Source organism: Falco cherrug, chromosome 3 (assembly GCF_023634085.1).
Source record: "Falco cherrug isolate bFalChe1 chromosome 3, bFalChe1.pri, whole genome shotgun sequence".
Lineage (NCBI taxonomy): Eukaryota > Metazoa > Chordata > Aves > Falconiformes > Falconidae > Falco > Falco cherrug.
Genome location: NC_073699.1, coordinates 44,041,435 through 44,058,846, shown reverse-complemented (window position 1 = coordinate 44,058,846; position 17,412 = coordinate 44,041,435). Strand labels below are relative to the sequence as shown.

General features: G+C 37.9%; 1 protein-coding gene across 2 annotated transcripts in view; it reads left to right on the top strand.

Annotated features, from left to right (window-relative positions):
• The first annotated feature begins 12,244 nt into the window (after positions 1-12,244).
• Positions 12,245-17,412, top strand: part of DNAJC5B (DnaJ heat shock protein family (Hsp40) member C5 beta) — a 32,828-nt gene continuing 27,660 nt past the window's right edge. The window contains exons 1-2 of one of the 2 annotated variants that reach the window (XM_005443203.3): positions 12,245-12,423; positions 14,991-15,118. In XM_005443203.3, coding sequence (XP_005443260.1) covers positions 15,012-15,118 — 107 coding nt within the window. In that variant the 5' untranslated portion in view covers positions 12,245-12,423; positions 14,991-15,011. Of the gene's footprint in view, positions 12,424-14,955; positions 15,119-17,412 lie in introns of both variants that reach the window. The other variant, XM_027811060.2, reaches the window with a different exon arrangement.

Below are 17,412 nucleotides of genomic sequence, written 5' to 3'. Positions count from 1 at the left end.
TGATTCTTTATTAGTCTATTGGCATATGGTAAGGGTGTCTTGTAATATTAAAACTGAGAATATCAAATAGTGCTAGAAACGGAATAATGAGCTAAAGTTCCTGAAGCAACAGTGTCTTATTAATCTCGCTGTGTTGTGTTGCCAGAAAATAAAGGAAAGCAGTTTGTTGTTTAAAGGTCAAAAATGAGATCTTATTAACACTAGAATTTTTCAGACAAAGACCATTTTAATTTATTTCTGGTTATATTAAAGATGAGTGCATTGCCTTGTCACAGAAGCTTATTTGTATGAGAATGCAGAATAGTTGCATTTTTATATATGCTAAAATTAGTGGAAAGTTTCTAAAACCAAAAAGGACACATCAACAACAGTCTCCCTTTGGTGGATGAAGAAAATCAGAAATGCAAACTTGAGCGACTTGCAGCATTTGCGCGTCTGATAATCTGGATGACTACATGCAGGAGCCTGGCAGTCTTTCTCTTACACCTACCTTCCTCTTGCACGCTGGCTTTTTAACTATTCAATCTTATTTTTATTGAACTGCCATTTTTTCTGCAATTATTCCCTCACAGAAATACTTATTTTGAAATAAATATTAACTACAATTAGAATTAACACTTATATTCAGAGGATCACATTAGTAGTAAAAAATGTATACTAATTAGTATTCAAATTAAATTACTCCATTATAGTCCAAGTAGTTATTTTTTCAGCCTTTTCAAAAGATGCTCAAATATACTACTTCAGTTTCTCCATTACATTTGAGCTTGCATCAAAAATTAATCAGGCGTTTCATCTTTTTCTGGTTGCTTTTTAGCTAACTGATGGGACTGCTTGTCTATCAAAACCTATAGCAGTAGAAATTAATCCTATTCATATGAATAGAAGTGAGAGGATTAAATATTTTCAGGAACTCATGTTTTTCTACGATGTAGCATCTTGACATTTCTTTGTGAAGGAAAGAATGTGCCGGGGTTAGCATTAGCATGACTTCTTCTTGAAAGTCTGGAAAAAACATCTGTCATTCTGCCAGTCTTCCCATTAACTACCTGAGCAAATGCAGCGAGAAGATTTCATTACTTTCAAGAGACTACCTCTGGTTTTATTTAGGTGTATTCTTTGCAGACCTTTTGTTTTTAACAATAGCAATAAGGTAGCTGGAATCTTGTCTGTTTTACAACTCACTAGATTTCTATGTGCTTAATCCAATTAAAACTGGAAGGAATGTTGCCAATATGTCAACAAAAATGCAACAAAGGATGGGAGGGTTAGTTTACAGAAATTCCTGAATTCCTTTGTCTTGACCAAATGAAAGAAAATTGTTCTTGTAAGACAAGTGCATACTAAAAGGATTAACCCTGATAAACTGACTTTTATGTTCAGATAAAAGCCAGTCTGAGTACTAGGAGAACATTTTTTCGATCAATTTCTTAAAAGCAGCTTTGCATTTAGTTAGAGACAAGTCCCTTGTTTAAAAGCTGAGAGTGTGTGTGTGTGTGTGTGTGCATTAAAACACAGGGCCTGAGCCTCTTAATGGTGTGGAGTGCACTGGAAATGCGGTTTTAAAATACATCTGTGCTAAGCTAGATGCTGCTGTGCAGGGGGCCATGCCCCTACATCACACTCCTCCTGGCTCTTCACTCCTACCGGTACTGATGCTCAGCTCTAGGGTAAGCCAAGAGAGTTCAGGGAGTTAAGCTTGCAGAAAATGAACCTTACCCCCCCCCCCCCCCCCCCCCCCCCCCCCGCCAAAAAAAAAAAAAAGTGGGACCAGCCAAACAGCACAGCTGGTACAAGGTGCCGGTATGTAACTGGTGATGGGAGTGCAACTTTTTGAGTCAGCCCACAGTTAGACCACATCATCTGTATCATAAAAACTCACCTACATGGTGTAAATCAGGATTATGCAAGAGATTAGTCAGATACTATATCATTCAAAAGTATTTCATTTTAGAAAATCTAGTTTTAAAATATCACATAAAGATATTCTTTGAAATATATGTGTAACATTGAAATATATAACACATGTGGAATATATAACATATCTATGGAATATATATGTGGAACATATATAACATATTTTTCATATAAGACAGGCATAGCAGAATTTCTGGCAGAAATATGAGTTAGTTGGCATAAAGTGTTAGTGGTACAAAGTATATACTTAATTTTATGCATGTTCTTACATGCTTTGCTGAGTTGGGATTATGTAGAACACCCTCTAGTCATGTGTCAGAACATCAGTTAAATCTACATAAATCAATACCACATCAGCAGTTTTCTAGGTTAAACTGCATGAATAGAAGTTTCTAGACTACATTTTACAAGCGTAGGCCTAAGAAAATAAGCAACTTTTATACTGTTTAGTCTCACCTTGGACTATGAATATTTGTTAATACAATTCTTTATGAAGCAATTTCATTCCAAAATGTATAAAATCTGAATAAATATACCAGTTCGCAAAATTCAGTATACTAGTTTGCAAATTCAATTCTTGCAGTTCAAAACCTGCAAGACAGTGGGTTTTATAGAATATCAAAAACCAGGGAAAACCATGACATCTGCTTAGCTGTATGCAGGAGGTTTTAGTTATACACTCACAAAATAAGTAGAAAAAACACATTCTGCAGTACCTGTAATTTGTCAAAAAAGGCAAAAAGAGTGTAAAGCCTCTAGAGAAAGATCCTGATACTTCACTGCGGAGCCCAAAGCTTTGAGAACCAATAGACCCAAGCAGCTTAATTTGGTGAAAGATTGCGTATATTGCTGCTGGTGTTGAATTGGATGATCTGTGTGCCAACTACACATCATTGCATCTGCAGCCAAGATAATCAATTCCTCAATAGTGGCAGAATTTACTTTAATTTGTTAGAAGTCAGAACTAATACTAATATACCCCAAGTCAATACAATTTGCATTGCAAGTGACTGGTTTATTGCAGGATATGGGAAAAAATATGCAGCATGAAGCTATGCTTCCTAAACCACATATGAATTCAATGCATAATTGCTTTGTAATTCAGTTTTCAGATATATTTTTGTTTTCTTGTCCCTTTATTATGTCTATGTGCATGAATGTCCATCTGTGGAAACAACTGATGAAATAGATGAACAAAAAAAGATGAACAAATGTTCATCATGCAAACTTATTTATAATTGCCACTTATCAAATGTAGGAATAAACATTGTTTTGTATGTAATTCATAATACCTATAATACAAATTGTGTATGTAATCCATAACAATACATCAATTTAAACTGCATGTGACACTTAAATAACATGAAAAGAGGAAAAGGAAGAACTGGTGAAATCTGTTATTGCAAATTGTCTGTTTTGAATTGCGACCTCAAAAGCTGGCAAATGTCAGATGCTTAGCACCAGCAGAGGAGATTTCAATATGAATGAACAGGAGTAGCACGTACTGACTGTTACCAAGTAATACAGAAAACGGATTCTGTTCTACTCTGGTATGACATACATACTGCAGCAAGTAATTTCCCCTTTCTATGGTATAGACTGCATGCACACACTAGAAGTCTTTATAACACTGCCACATTCCAGCCAGAGGCTGCTGGTGGCCAGTTTCTACTTGCTTTTGCCCTGCTTCCCAAGAAAAGCTTCACATCTCCAGGTTTGTGATTTTGGGAGAGAATAGACACATTACAGTGCAAATTTGGAGAGTTAGCTGTTATTCGGTATTCTAGTTTCCATTTGTTAGAACTGTACGAAGCTTTATGCATTAGCTGACACAGGGTTGACCTTGGCTGGGGACTGGTGGTGCAGCAGGGCAGCAGTAGCTCCCAAGGGACTGCACATGCCTTCTCAAGTAGCTTAGGTAGTCCGGAGCTAGGATACCACGGTTTGGGAACCCCTGTCTAGTATTTGTAAATTGTTTTGAAATAATATTTTGAGATAACATTAAACTTAAAGTTTGAAGAGCTGGTTTTCAAGGAAAGCAAGAAAGTAAAGTAGCTTGCTTCCCCTGAAGTGAATCATCTTCCCCCCAGCTTTTGGAAAAACAACAACAACCCCCCTGTGGAATTTAATGTGAGTAAAAGCCATAAGGTTCCCCAGCCGCATGGAGTAATGTATGGAAAAATTTATAAATAAGAGCTGCAAATGATTGGGTGCTCATTTTCCATCAGTCTCAATTGGGAGTTCTGTCACTGATTTATAGGGGGCTGGGATCTCACCTTCTGAATCAAAAGGACATTGAACATTATCTTGTAGGGTTTATAGCAGCCATGCAATTCTTTATTGAATTCTGTATGATTTCCATAAAGTCCATAGGACTCTTTGATATAAATAAATGGCTTGTACTCAATTTTCCTGAACTAAGTAATATGACTTCTGCTAAGGCCTGTGAGTATTTACCCCCAAAGATTGTTTCCTGGTAAAGCATAATTCTTCATTTATTGATAACAATTACCACTGAATTTTGTGGCCTGAATTTTCTATTGCAATCAATAGATACATCATAAGGTTGAAAAGCGCATGATGTTCTTTAGCAGGGAATAAATGCTAGCGCTCTATACCTTTACAATTATATTGACCTTATTATGGACAAATCAGGCAGCTTGGAAATAAACAACTACTAAGCAGTGGCCGTAATTTTAATACTGGTTTCTTGCTCGGAAAGACAGCCTGCAGTCTGTTGTTACAGCTGGCTAATTGAAGTTTGATCACACAGCTGGATCATGCACCAATGACCGCTCCGTGGCTTTGGCAAATCATTGCTCTTACACTAGCTTTTTTGTTTCTCAATCATAAGCAAATTAAAGCAGGCAGCTGCAAAATCATCAATAGGTTAAATTCATTAGCTGTTCTCCATATGAAATAAACAGGAAAATGAAGCTTTCCTTGGTCTTATAAAAGTTGGCAGGGAAACAAAGACATTTGTACACTCCTTTATTTTTGTAAGAGACTTGCCCGAAAGAAAAACCTCAGACATGTAATTTCCTTTTTTTTTCTTCCCCCTCCCCTGCTTAATGCTCTCAGTCAGAGGCCAATGCAGCACCCTCCCTCTAAGCATAGAAAAAAAGGTGGTTTGGCAAGGGGTTATGCTATGTCTCTTTTGTGCGCATCGGGGCATGTTCTAGGGAGCCCGCACAAGCTGTTTCCACAGCGACAGGCCACATTCTGTATTTACAGTCTCCCATACGGGTAATTCATCTGCAGGAGAAGCCTTCACCGAGCACTGTGGTTCCACAATCATTATCGCTGGCTCTGGGCCATGCCACATCACCCAGCAGTACAAATTTGATCTGGATCAGGTGTGGGCACATGATTACATTTTTGTCAAATTAGCAGAGCACTTCGTGAGGATTTTATGCTGCCTGTCTGCTTTCATCCTGGTTGCAGAGGAACATGCGGTGCTGGAACCACAGAGGGTTAGGGCTGTGTGGGCAACCGATGCCTGTTGTAGCAGTCATCCTGCCGGGGCAAAGTTAGCCTGTCAAAGTTTTGTTTGAACAAATTGAATTGGCAGAGAGCATTTCAACTGGAACAGCACATCGTGTCGTGCAAACCATAGCACTGTAAAGCTGACAGCAAAGCCTCCAAAATATTTAATATGCTGTCAAACATTGCCCTGTCCTATAGCCGCAGACTAGTCTGGAGGAGTCTTAATTCTCCTAATCTGTGCCATTTTCCACATAGTTTACTTGCGCTTCACACTTGTATGGTATTCTGCCCCCTATATACTCTTTAAGCTGCAGTTTTGTGGTGAGCTGGAAACAGTGTAAGACTTAACTGATGCTGAAAAGGTGTGATGTCACCACTTCCATTGCATCAGCTCTAGTAACGATGCCAGTCACAGGGTGAGTCAGACTAGCAAGTTGATTTAGCTGAAAACTAAGAAAAAAAAATCAGTGAAAGTTTGGACCGCCCCTTTGCTGGCAGCCCTCAGATTGACTTGAGTCAACTGTAAACCCACAGGTTTACTTTGAGTTTCAACTCTGAGTATTTTCCAGCTGAAAAGTCTTGTTATAAGGGGGGGGGAAAACCCTAAGAACAATTGTGAAAAATGGTTAACAGCGAAGCTACTAGTTTACTGAGATATTAGTCTGCTGAATTATTGGGAAATATTGCCAGTGGCTTTTTCTACACCTAGTGCATGGATAATAGCATTCATGTTTATGATTTTGCTTCTTTATTGGTGAAATATTTTTGCTAATTAAATACATTTTTAGGATTTTTTTACTTTCTCCCAGTAAATGACATTCAGAAAAAAAAGTATCTGAGACTTCTGTCTTCTCATCCCTTAATCTGTAATTCCCCTAGTCCTGGGATTGCTTATTGCTTTAATTCTTTGATTTTTAACTTGATCACTGAACAGACATTCCTTTCTGGATCTAGATAAGATAGTTACTCATCAGCACTTTACAAAGAGTTTACCTTCTCAGCCATCAATTAAGTGAGCATTTCTATGACAGGGTAATAAATCCTACATGAGGATTAATGAAGCTTTGAAAAGAAATGGCTACTGGCTGCCATCTCCCCTGCTGCATGCTCTCCCTCGTGGGAGCTATATAGGTGAGGAGCCAGCTTGTAGGAATTTGGGAGAGAATAGTTGGGGGGTAGGTGCAGAATGGAAATGAGGACTATGTTGGGGGTTTTAGGAAAGAGCCTGCTTAGACAAAGACTGCAGGAGATACCAAAGGGTGGTTGTTTAATGAGAAGGAGGAACCAGTGGAGAGAACTGTTAGGTACTGGAGAAAGCTTGTACCTGCTGGGGAGGACTGAAAGCAGCTGTTGATTCCCAAGGAGCAAGTACCAAGAAGATGTGGTACTGCTGTTTCCTAATCTGTTTCTAGTAAAATAACCTGAGAAATAGGTCAAAGCACTTATTATACTATTCAAGCTAATATTCCTCATTCTTAGCTGTAGCTGATTAGGCTGTGCTCAAAGAAATAACCCTGCTAGCAGAACTGTGAGTTTCTTAACTTACAATAAGAAGTGGTAGAATACAGTCTTAAAGTGCTACAGCTGTTTGCAAAATAAATTACCAAGGCACTACCTAAATAAGGGATTAGGAGACTCTTTCTTCACTTTTACTTGAAGTCCTAGATAACTCACTTCTAACTTGTCAAAGCTATATAAACTAAGGACTTCCTATTCTTTGCTTTTCAGAAAGAAACTGAAATTAAAGCCAGAGAGATTATTATGATTTACATCATACTTATGGCTACCTCCATGACCCACTTTAAATTAGGGACAATAGAAGAACTTTCTTTAAACCACAGATGAAAATAAGATTTCCAGTGTTCCACTGACTATCTCATTAAAAAAGTTAAGTATAGTACTATTGCTGAAAAAAAAATAATTAAGTCTCTAATTTAATTCTGAGGGAAAAAATGTTTATATCATGTCACTTAAGCAGTCCACCAAACCTTTGAATTGGTTTTACTGGAATGACCTAGGAAGGTAAAGTTCTGGATTGCTTCTCTGTGTCAAACTGACCATGTAAATGCATGAGCAACTTGGATATGCAGCTGACTGTTCATTTAAGGTTCATACTTCTTGAGTTTGCTACTTTTTTCCAATACTGCAGTTGTTGAAAGATATTAAAAACTCAACATATATTTAAATTGAGATATTCTATGTGAATAGTAACAGAAGGTCACAATATGTTCAGAGAATTCAAATATATGAATGTTCTCTTATGAATACTTCTTGTATAGATGGAGTTGCAGATGGGTTACCAGATGGAATACCTTCCTTCCAATATAGTTATATGTATTTAAAAACGGATGCAATGCAATCATATTATTTAAATCAATTCTGTTATTACTTTTGAAGCCATAATGACAGTAGCTATTCTGTAACAGAGAAATGTGGCAAAAGGAATGTAATTTCTTGCCGCAGAATTGTTGGGCTTGTGTGAGATCTAAAAAGGCTCACGCTGAAGAAAGGACCTTAAACCAATACTCTTTTCTTTAGAAGACTGAGTATCTCACAGGTGGCATGCAGTATAGTTCAGACAGGGCACTAGATATCCAGGAGCATGTGAAGCAGAACTGGCTAAAAAGAAATTACAAGAACAATATTTTGGGACATAGCTGCCTCAGAAGTACTCTTCCCTTCTTAACAAAAATCAGTCCCTGTGCCAGAGCCAGGGGTCCAGCATATCTTAGCAGCAGCATCCTTTTCCACTTGCTTAGTCTTTTGCCATTTGATTAGCTTGCTCAGCTGGGTGTTATGAATGTTGACATCACCATAGCACAACATTAAAAAATTAAACAAAAGGTAGATCCTGCCCAAAGAGTGAAAAAACAGCACACACTGCCGCTGTATACACTCTTTATTGTTGTACATACTCTCTCATTTCATCAGTCTACTGTACTTTACTCATATCCTCATGTTTTACTTGGGTTGGGTCATCTTTTTCAGACTGCCATTCATGTGCCTGTGAAAAGTCGTCAGCTAGCAAGAGCTCTTGTTTCAGTCTGCTCAGCTGCCTTCTTTCTCTGGTCACTTCTGGTCAGTCACCAATATAAATTCCAACATCCTCACTAATGTTCTTACCACCTGTTTGGCAGAACAAGGCACAGTAATTAGTGATAATAGTAATCACAGTAGGAAAGTTTTGGTGAAAGGAAGCAGGGCCACTTAGAGCTGGTTGCCCAGGGCCATGTCCAGGCGGCTTTTGAAGACTCCAAGGATGGAGACTCTACCACATCCCTGGGCAACTGATGCCACCGCTCAGTCACCCTCACAGTGAAAAAGTGTTCCCTGATGTTCAGGGGGAACAACCTGTGTTTCAGTTTGTGTCGGTCGCCTCTGGTCCTGCACTGGAGACTGGCTCCATCCTCTTCATTCCCTCCCTTCAGGAATTTATATATATATTGATAAGATCTGAGCCTTCTCATCTCCAGTTCTCTCAGCCTTTCCTCATCAGCCCTTTAATCATCTTCCTAACCCTTTGTTGGACTCTCTCCAGTATGCCCATCTCTCCTGTGTACTGGGGAGCCCGGAGCTGGACACAGCACTCTAGGTGCGGCCTCACCAGTGCTGAGCAGAGGGGCAGGGTCACCTCCCTCCACCTGCCGGCTTTACTAAAGCATGTCAGCAAGATAATTTATTTCAGTCCACAAATTCCTCTGAGTAAAATCAGAGATTTTCTTTCCTTGTCACTATAGGAAGATAGAGTCAGAAGCCATAGGCTCTCCATGAAGGTCAGGAGTGCTCTATCTGACCACTTGTGTCTCCTACATGCTTTGATGATGTCATTATTAACTCTGCCAGCTTCAACAAACTAAGAAAGCAATTCAGCTTTTAAAAATTGTCTTTCCTTGCCTTGGAAGCTAGAAATTCACACCATGGTTGAGCAATGCTGCCAGTCCTTTCATGCATGTCTGTCTTTCAGCTCCAGGCTCTTAGTTCCTGAACTTGCTATGAGCCAGGAAAAGGAGGGAGTGGTAGGAGTAAGGACTGGAGTGACTCAGAGTTCTTCAACCCTTAGCTCTGGTTGTGTGTAACTGGAGGCTTCTGAAGCAGCCCCAGACCTCCTGCTCTGTCTGGCCCATATTTCAAATCTTTTACAGGCTGATACGCAACTTTGCATTTCCAGACATGTTCTGATTTGTCTGTTTTGAAATGTATGCAACATATAAATGAAATGTAAAGTGTAAGTAAGACTTTTTAGATATAAGTTCCTTTGGGACTAGGACTGTCTTTTCGTTTTGCATCTGGCACAGTGGTGTTGGGGTGCACTATCAGTTGTTATGATATGAAAAATAAAAATCAATTAGAAGAGTGAACAGGTATTAAATGCTATGTTTTACTCTTCTAAATTACGTAGCTCATCTGATGAAAGAGTTATGCCAATTTATTAAAGTCTGAGTCTTTTAAAGATTTATTAGAATGTGCTTAGGATATAGAATCCTCAAAGGAAAAAACTAGGTTTGCAGAGATTGTGTTCCTTCAAACAAAACAAGAGTGCTTATAAGAAGCAACTCAGGTTACAGAGCAGTGTCGGCTCAGCACAGCAGAGGGAGCTGTATTCACACAGAAATGCAAGTCTAGGTCTGTGACGGGATTGCAGAACAGTGCTGCTTTCTAGGTAACAGGATGTATACCCGTACAGAGGATTCGGGTAAACCCAAAGTGATTTTATTTTCTTCCTTTTATATTTTTTCCCTTTAATTTCTTCTAACCATTAAAAAGTGTATTTTTGTTTTGGTTTGCTTTGCAAGAATGGCAAAGGCATTTCAAAAACTGAGATCAAGCAAGTTGATTGAATAATCTGGTTTATTGTGTTCATACAACGTAATAGAATTAGCTGTACCTACCCTCTTGTTAATGTCCTGGGAAAGGTATTTTGACTTCTCATAACTATGAAAAACACATTTTGGGTTGAAATGTGGCTTGCCTTGTCCCCATCCAAAGCTGAAATTTAAGGGAATGTTTGAAATTAAAGAATATACCTAAGAACAAGAGAAATGTTAGAATCACATACTTCACCTTAAAAAAGCATCCACCTAACAAATTTTTATATCAGCTGTCACATTGTTGCTTCCTTTTTCATAAATGCTTGTTTTATATGATTGTAATTAGTTACACTTTTTTTTTTAAAAAAAAAAAATAATGCTGATTTCTAATTCCAATCTTGCAGTAGAATCCAAGAACAAACTCACTGACTCTTGCCAAAGCGGACTTTACTGGGTTATGGAACTCCATGAATCCATTTGCAGGACTACATAAAGCTGTACTGGTGTCCATGGCAAGATTTGGGTAGTGGGGCATTGCAGGGAGGCTTCTGTGGGAGGGTGTCAGGGACTGGGTACAGCTGGCTCCACCACAGACCCACCGCAGGACACAGATAAGCCCATCAGCCGAGCTGGTAGCACCTCTGGGGAAACACACTTAAGAGAGAGCAAAACACTGCATGGCAGTGAGGAAAGGGAAAAGTATGAGAAACAGCCCTGTGAACGCCTAGGTCAGAGAAGAAGGAGGAGAAGTAGGAGGTGCACTGGAGCAGAGATTCCCTTGCAGCCTGTGGTAAGGACCATGGTGGAGCAGGTATTTCCATTCAGTATGTGGAAAGGGCCATGGTGGAGCAGGTATTTTGCTGCATCCCATCCACCCCATGCCAGAGAAGGTGGATATTTTCTAAAGGAGCTGTGGTCCATGGAGAGGAGCCCACGCAGGAGCCGGTTCTCCTGACAGGAAATGTGGCCTGTGGAGGATTCCCACAGGAGCAGTTTGTGAAGGACTACAGCCTGTGGGAAGGACCCATGCTGGAGCAGGAGAAAAGTGTGAGGAGGAAGGAGCAGCAGGGAGGAGCTGTTGTGATCTCACCACAACCCACCATTCCCAATCCACCCCGTGCCACTCAGGGGTGAGGGGTAGACAAGCTGGAAATGAAGGAACGAATCTGAGTCTGGAAACAGGGTGATAAGGGGAAGGTGTTGGTTTAGGTTTTGTCTTTGTTTCTCACCATCCAAATCTATTTTAATTGGCAATAAATTAAGTCAGTTTTCTCCATATTGAGTCTGGTTTGCCCATGACAGTAATTCATAAGTGATCTGCCTATATTTATCTTGACCTATGAGTTTTTCATCTTACTTTCTTGTCCTGTTCTGTTGAGGAGGGGAAGTGAGAGTGGCTGGCTAGGGGTCTGGCAGCCAGCCGAGATCAATTTACTACAAAAACATGTATTTTGGAATTGGGTGATCTGGGAAGTGAACTTTTTGAGTTCAAAGGATGAACTATTTTGTTCTAAGGGTGACATATGAAGAGCAATTGGTTTTTTAAGTCTCTGGCATTTACAGTTTTTTTCTTTTCCAAATGGAAAAGAATGGCTCTCCAGACTTTTTCATGGTATAAGTTAGAGGAGAAGTTCCATCAGAATAAAAGAAGACACCCTACATCTTCTATTTTGATATAAAAGTTTACAAGAACTCAAGAGTCCTAAAAGGACTTCTTCAGTTAATCTTGTTCTGGAAGAGACTACATAGTAAACCTAATCCATGGCTGGTCTCAGAGAAGTGAACTTTAGAGCAAGACTGTTGCCTCTTTGAACAAATGTAATGTATTTGTGGGGGAAAAAAGACAAACTCAAGATCCCATCAAGAGTAAAGCACAGAAGAACAACTAACTAAATATTAAATACATAGTCGTCCCATATTTTTTGGTGTCATTAACTCTCGGATATATCAGCCTTTAGGCTTATGAATATTTTATTTGCTCTTTCATAGATCTTCCTGAAAGATAACCAATTGGATACTGGACAAACAAACAAAAGGAGTAATCAGACTCCACTGACCTGTTTAACCTTGACTGAGAAGGATGAAAAGCAGCAGCCACTTTCTGTGGCTTCTTTCCTTTTGGATTATATCGGCATAAAAACATCAAGACATTGAACTGATAATGTTGTGAGTTTATACATGCCAGGCTGTGGTCCATCACTTTTTGAAGCAGGTATGTTATTGGAATTACCTTGCCCTATTTTTCAGCACAAAGCAAAATGAATTATGGGTATTGTAGAAAAAAAGGCATATTATTACAACCTCTGAATAAGGTAGTTAAACCTGGATAGTATAAAATTTGTGCAGAAACAGATGAAGTTAACTGAGGTTCCATCCTCTTAGGAGATGTGGAATTGTTATCAGAATTCAGTTTGTCTTTTAATATGTTTTATTGTCATTCAAGGAAGGAAACTATTTTCTTGACTCTGTTCTACTGGAACAAAAATATGTAGATTGAAGATAGGATTCTAATGTAATTTCAGCCATCAGCAATGTATCTAGTACTCAAATTGTAACTCTTATATCTTCCTTAATAAAGAGAGCATAACTTTTTCTACAAAAGTGTCATCTCATTGTACTTTTTCTATTTTATAGGACTGCTTTAAATAAGTGAGAAATAATTTTGAATCCTTAGACCTTCAAGGTGATTAATCACTAGAAGACTGAATAGGCTAATGAGTTAGAATTTCCATATCTGACTAGGTTATTAGCATTATTTTATAAGAAATTAAAATTTACATGACTTTTTAGTTCTTCAGAATAAAAGCCATCGTAACTTTAATTTTGTTTTATGCTTCAGGGTTGCCATGTATCTTATCAGCATTATGTAATGGAATTTTAAAATAATGCTGTGCAACTGTGAGTTCACACGGTTGCCTACCATTATCTTGTACATTAACAGGCTTGATGTGCCTGGCATGATGCTGGTGTGATCGGGATAGATCCCAGGGTTATGTTAAATGTGCTCTGGACATACCATTGTTAACAAGTAGCATTGTAACTACTGTAGGTGGTAAAGTAATATCTAGATGCTTATATATAATCTAATTCTTAATTGTTAATTTAGAAACAAAAGTTTAGTCCATTTAGTTGATGGTTTGTGTACAACACTTAAAAATACAAAGGAATTTCTTTTTCAGCAGATCACAAAACCCTAAATTGTGTGTTAGCTTATTAGAAAAAGAAAACATTAAAGTAAATATTAATAAATTTAGGTCTTTTAGTAAATCAGACACTATGTCCCAGAATTACTCAGTGGATTGTATTTCTGTGTGTACTTACATGGTATTCGTTTTTCTTTTTGGTACTGAACAGAGCTGAAGAACTTAAAAGTTTTACGTGGCTGGTTCTGAACCAAAATGTGGCCTAGTAAATAATATATGAATAATGGCAAGATATCATTTCTAACTCAGCAATGAGAAAGGTGAAATAGCAGAGTGGGTAGTCTTATCTAACAGAACAACTTCTCAGAAATTTTTTTTATGGCTGGGCTTTCAGCTCACTTTTAGGCTTTTGCTGTGGTCACTTCTCAGCATTTGGAGAAGGGTATAACATAGAAATAAGGAGGCTATAGTGAGAGATTTGTTGCGGCAAGTCTGCCATCAAAGAGCTACAGCTTTATCTTATGAATGATAGGTATCCATGTCTGGTGTTTTAAATTATGGTTTATATGAGTTTCTTCATGTCATTGCCTAGCATAGCTAGGTCTGGTTTAAAAATGTTTGGTTCTTCAAATCCAGAAAGATGAACTATGAACTGTGAAAAGCGGAGAATCACTTGTTTGTCTGCCTTGCTTCTGTGATGAAGGAAGGAATAAACAATAGATCTGAAGAGGACTAAATCTGTCAGCCTGTGTTTAGCCTTTATTTGCACCATACTGTAAAGGCATTTTGTTAAACTTATCGGAAGCTCATGAATTCAGCCGAAAGTCTTGTATATCAAGTAAGATGGGACCTTGACTGATGTCAGTATTTCCCACATAAGTTTGCAATAAACAATTACTTTTATAATACTGAGGTCAATTCTTGCTATCTGGCCTTTTGCCTACATCCAGATTCATTCCATATGAGTTGAGAATGCGGTCATCCTGAGCACACTGTAGAGGTAATACAGAGAAAGTGCTTGGTCAGCTGTCCTCTGAGCATGTACCTCTGTCTGCTGGCAATATAAAGAGCCTAGTTTGACTAAGCTTCAAATTTAATCACTCAACTTAGGCACCTAAAAATGATTAGGCTGAATCTGAGACCTTGTGTTGAGAAAGCAGTAACTCACCACTGTGTTGCATTAGGTTATACAAAGAGGTAAAAAGCTCTTATCCCACTGCAAGAAGCCAATACAAATGGTACAATTAGAAATGGTAGAATTATTCTTCCAAGACTTAGAAAAAGTAGATGCAAACAAACACAAATAAAACTAGGTGGAAATACTATGTGCAAGCATTAATGCTGCAGGAAATTTAGCTGTTCATTGCAGTGAGAGCAACGCTGAGTCTTTAATATGAATGGTGATACCTAACACAAGAAGTTCTGTTTTATGGTTTTTGCTTTTCCATTTTCTCAAATAATTATAAAAAATCTTAAGGGACAGAGGATAATTTAGAGAAAATTTTATTCTAGTTTCACTTTCATGTATTTTTAACCTTTCACTACCTGATTAAAATCTAATAAAACAAACAATAACAAATACTATCCATATATACTTGCAGTCCCTGCAATTTTAAATTCTGTTCTACATTACCAGCTTTGGTAATGCACTGCTAACATGGCTGAACAAAGGCAACGTGCTTTGTCAACATCAGGGGAAGCATTATATGAAATCCTGGCTCTGGAGAAAGGAGCAACACGTGATGAGATTAAGAAGTCCTACAGGTATGTAAAATGTGTTTTGCAGCATGTCTAAAAATGCTTGTGTGTCTGGCATGATTATGGTGGTAAAACCTTTTGAGTTACCTGCATTGTAACATTCATTGTTACAGGGGTTTTTTGTGCCATGAGCCTGAAAAGAATCTGAGATGATGCACTGTGAATCTACTGATTTCATCCCACAAGCAATCTCTGTGCCTCATATAAAATGTTTTATTCTAGCTGAATGAGAGGTTAAACTGTTAGGGTAAAATAGCACAGACTATGCTTGTGAAGTGCAGTCTTCAAATACTGCACCCAGTTCTTGTGTTAACATTTTTTCCTGAAGTATGTTGAAAAGTAAAGTCAATGCAGAAAAGTGCTATAATAACAATTCATAAACTAGAGAAAGAGACATAAGGAGTTTGATCAGTTTTTCTTGTCATAAAGAAGATGACTGATAGATTATTTTATTATAGTGTGTAATATATTTGACAAGGAAAAATGCTAGGTGTGACACTGTTCCTCACTTTATGAAGGTAGGCATAAAAAACCCCAATACTTGGAATCCAAAAGCAATTTGAGCTGAAAAAAAGGTACATGGTTTTAACAGTGACCATAACCAACCACTGAAACATAATGGCACAGGAAATGGGAGGTTGTCTATTGAAAAAGAAGAGAGGACTTTAAGATAATTTTTACTTAAATGCAAGTTTATGGTGTAAAGTATTTTATTGTTGAAATGTAACAAGACCTAGAAGTAAGACTAGAAGATTTTATGGTTCATTTTGCTTTTAAGTCTGTTCTGCTGCTATTGAAAGAGAAAGAACTTTAAATGTCATGAGTGAAACAGACGTTCTTGACATCAAACCATGCCAGACATGTACTTGCAGGTTTAATGAATATGGTAAAATTTTTATTGCAGCATCATTCTGAGTGTTGGTGGTCACGCTGTATTACCAGCTGTATTGCTTTTTGTATCAAATGTAAGAATATTTTTGAACTGAAAAAGTGATTATGAAGTAGATCTACTTGTATCATTGTTTAGCTTAAACTTTGCTGGGACTCTGTCCTCTGTGTTTTTGAAGAAATTGCATCTCTCTCACCTTCTGTTCCTAAAGGCATATATGCTATGGAGGCAGAAGTAGTGGATGTTCAAACTCTTCACACACTGAAAGGAAAACTGTTGACATCTCATGGTTCTGTTGTCTTTAAAATTATAACACTGGGGGATAAACTTACTACAGTATCAAATTCAGTCATGACTTGTACCTTCTCTGTCCTTGTAGTATAGACTGGCTGCAGAAACAATCTTCAGTATCAAACCTCATGTTTTCCTGTTGCTTTTACATTTCATTTTCTGGAAAAGAGGCCTAATTTAATCCTCAAAGGAAAAAGTTGCCATGGAAGAATGTAGAATGGAATTAATTTCATCTAATGCTAAACATTAATATGGATGATTTACAGAGTGATCTATGGTAAAACAGACAGTGGTGCTTTATCCATCTTTATTAGTAATTACAGAAAAAAAAGGCTATTTCTGACTAAAGTGGAAATGTCAGAGGGATTCAATTTTAATGGAGTAGCTGTAAATATTTGCAAGATAAAATGATGAGTCAGGCTCATAGATTTGCTTTAATTATCTTTTAATTTATGCTAATCCAAAAATCTGCTGCTGAACTGGTATTCTGCAGTACAAGGTATAAAAGCAGTGATACTTGATTCTGAGTTTCCTGCCGCTATTAATTAAGTCAGTATTAATCATACTACCAGAGCCCAGGGCAAAATTTTCTTTTTAATAAACATGACAGAAATACCTTTCTGTGCTTTTATTTGGAGTTTGGCAAAATCAGATTTATCAAGGACTAAACCCAACAGGCTTCTAATCAGCAGAGTTTCAAAAGAGACCTGTTTATCTCCGTTACTATATAAAAGTGATATTTAGAAATATTTTTCGTGTACTAACTTAAGCTTTTCAGTCTGACAGTGAAGTAATATGCAGAGACACCAAATTTCTTATGTTTTCTTCAGAAGTTTGAAGACATCCAGTTTGATAGAGTATTTACACAAAAATAATTACGTTGACACCTCTGTGACCAAGAAGACATTGGAGACTGAGAATTTGATTGACAATGTGTGCAGTACTCTCAATGCCATTTAATGCTTACCAAACAAAAAATTATAATCATTCAAATATACTTATGATGATGGACTGTGCTACTCCTGATACATACAGGATGATATATCCTGTGAACATGCTATGATATTCCCAAAGCCCCTAGAAGACGGAGGCCGCCAGAAAAGGTCCTTGTCTCCAGGTA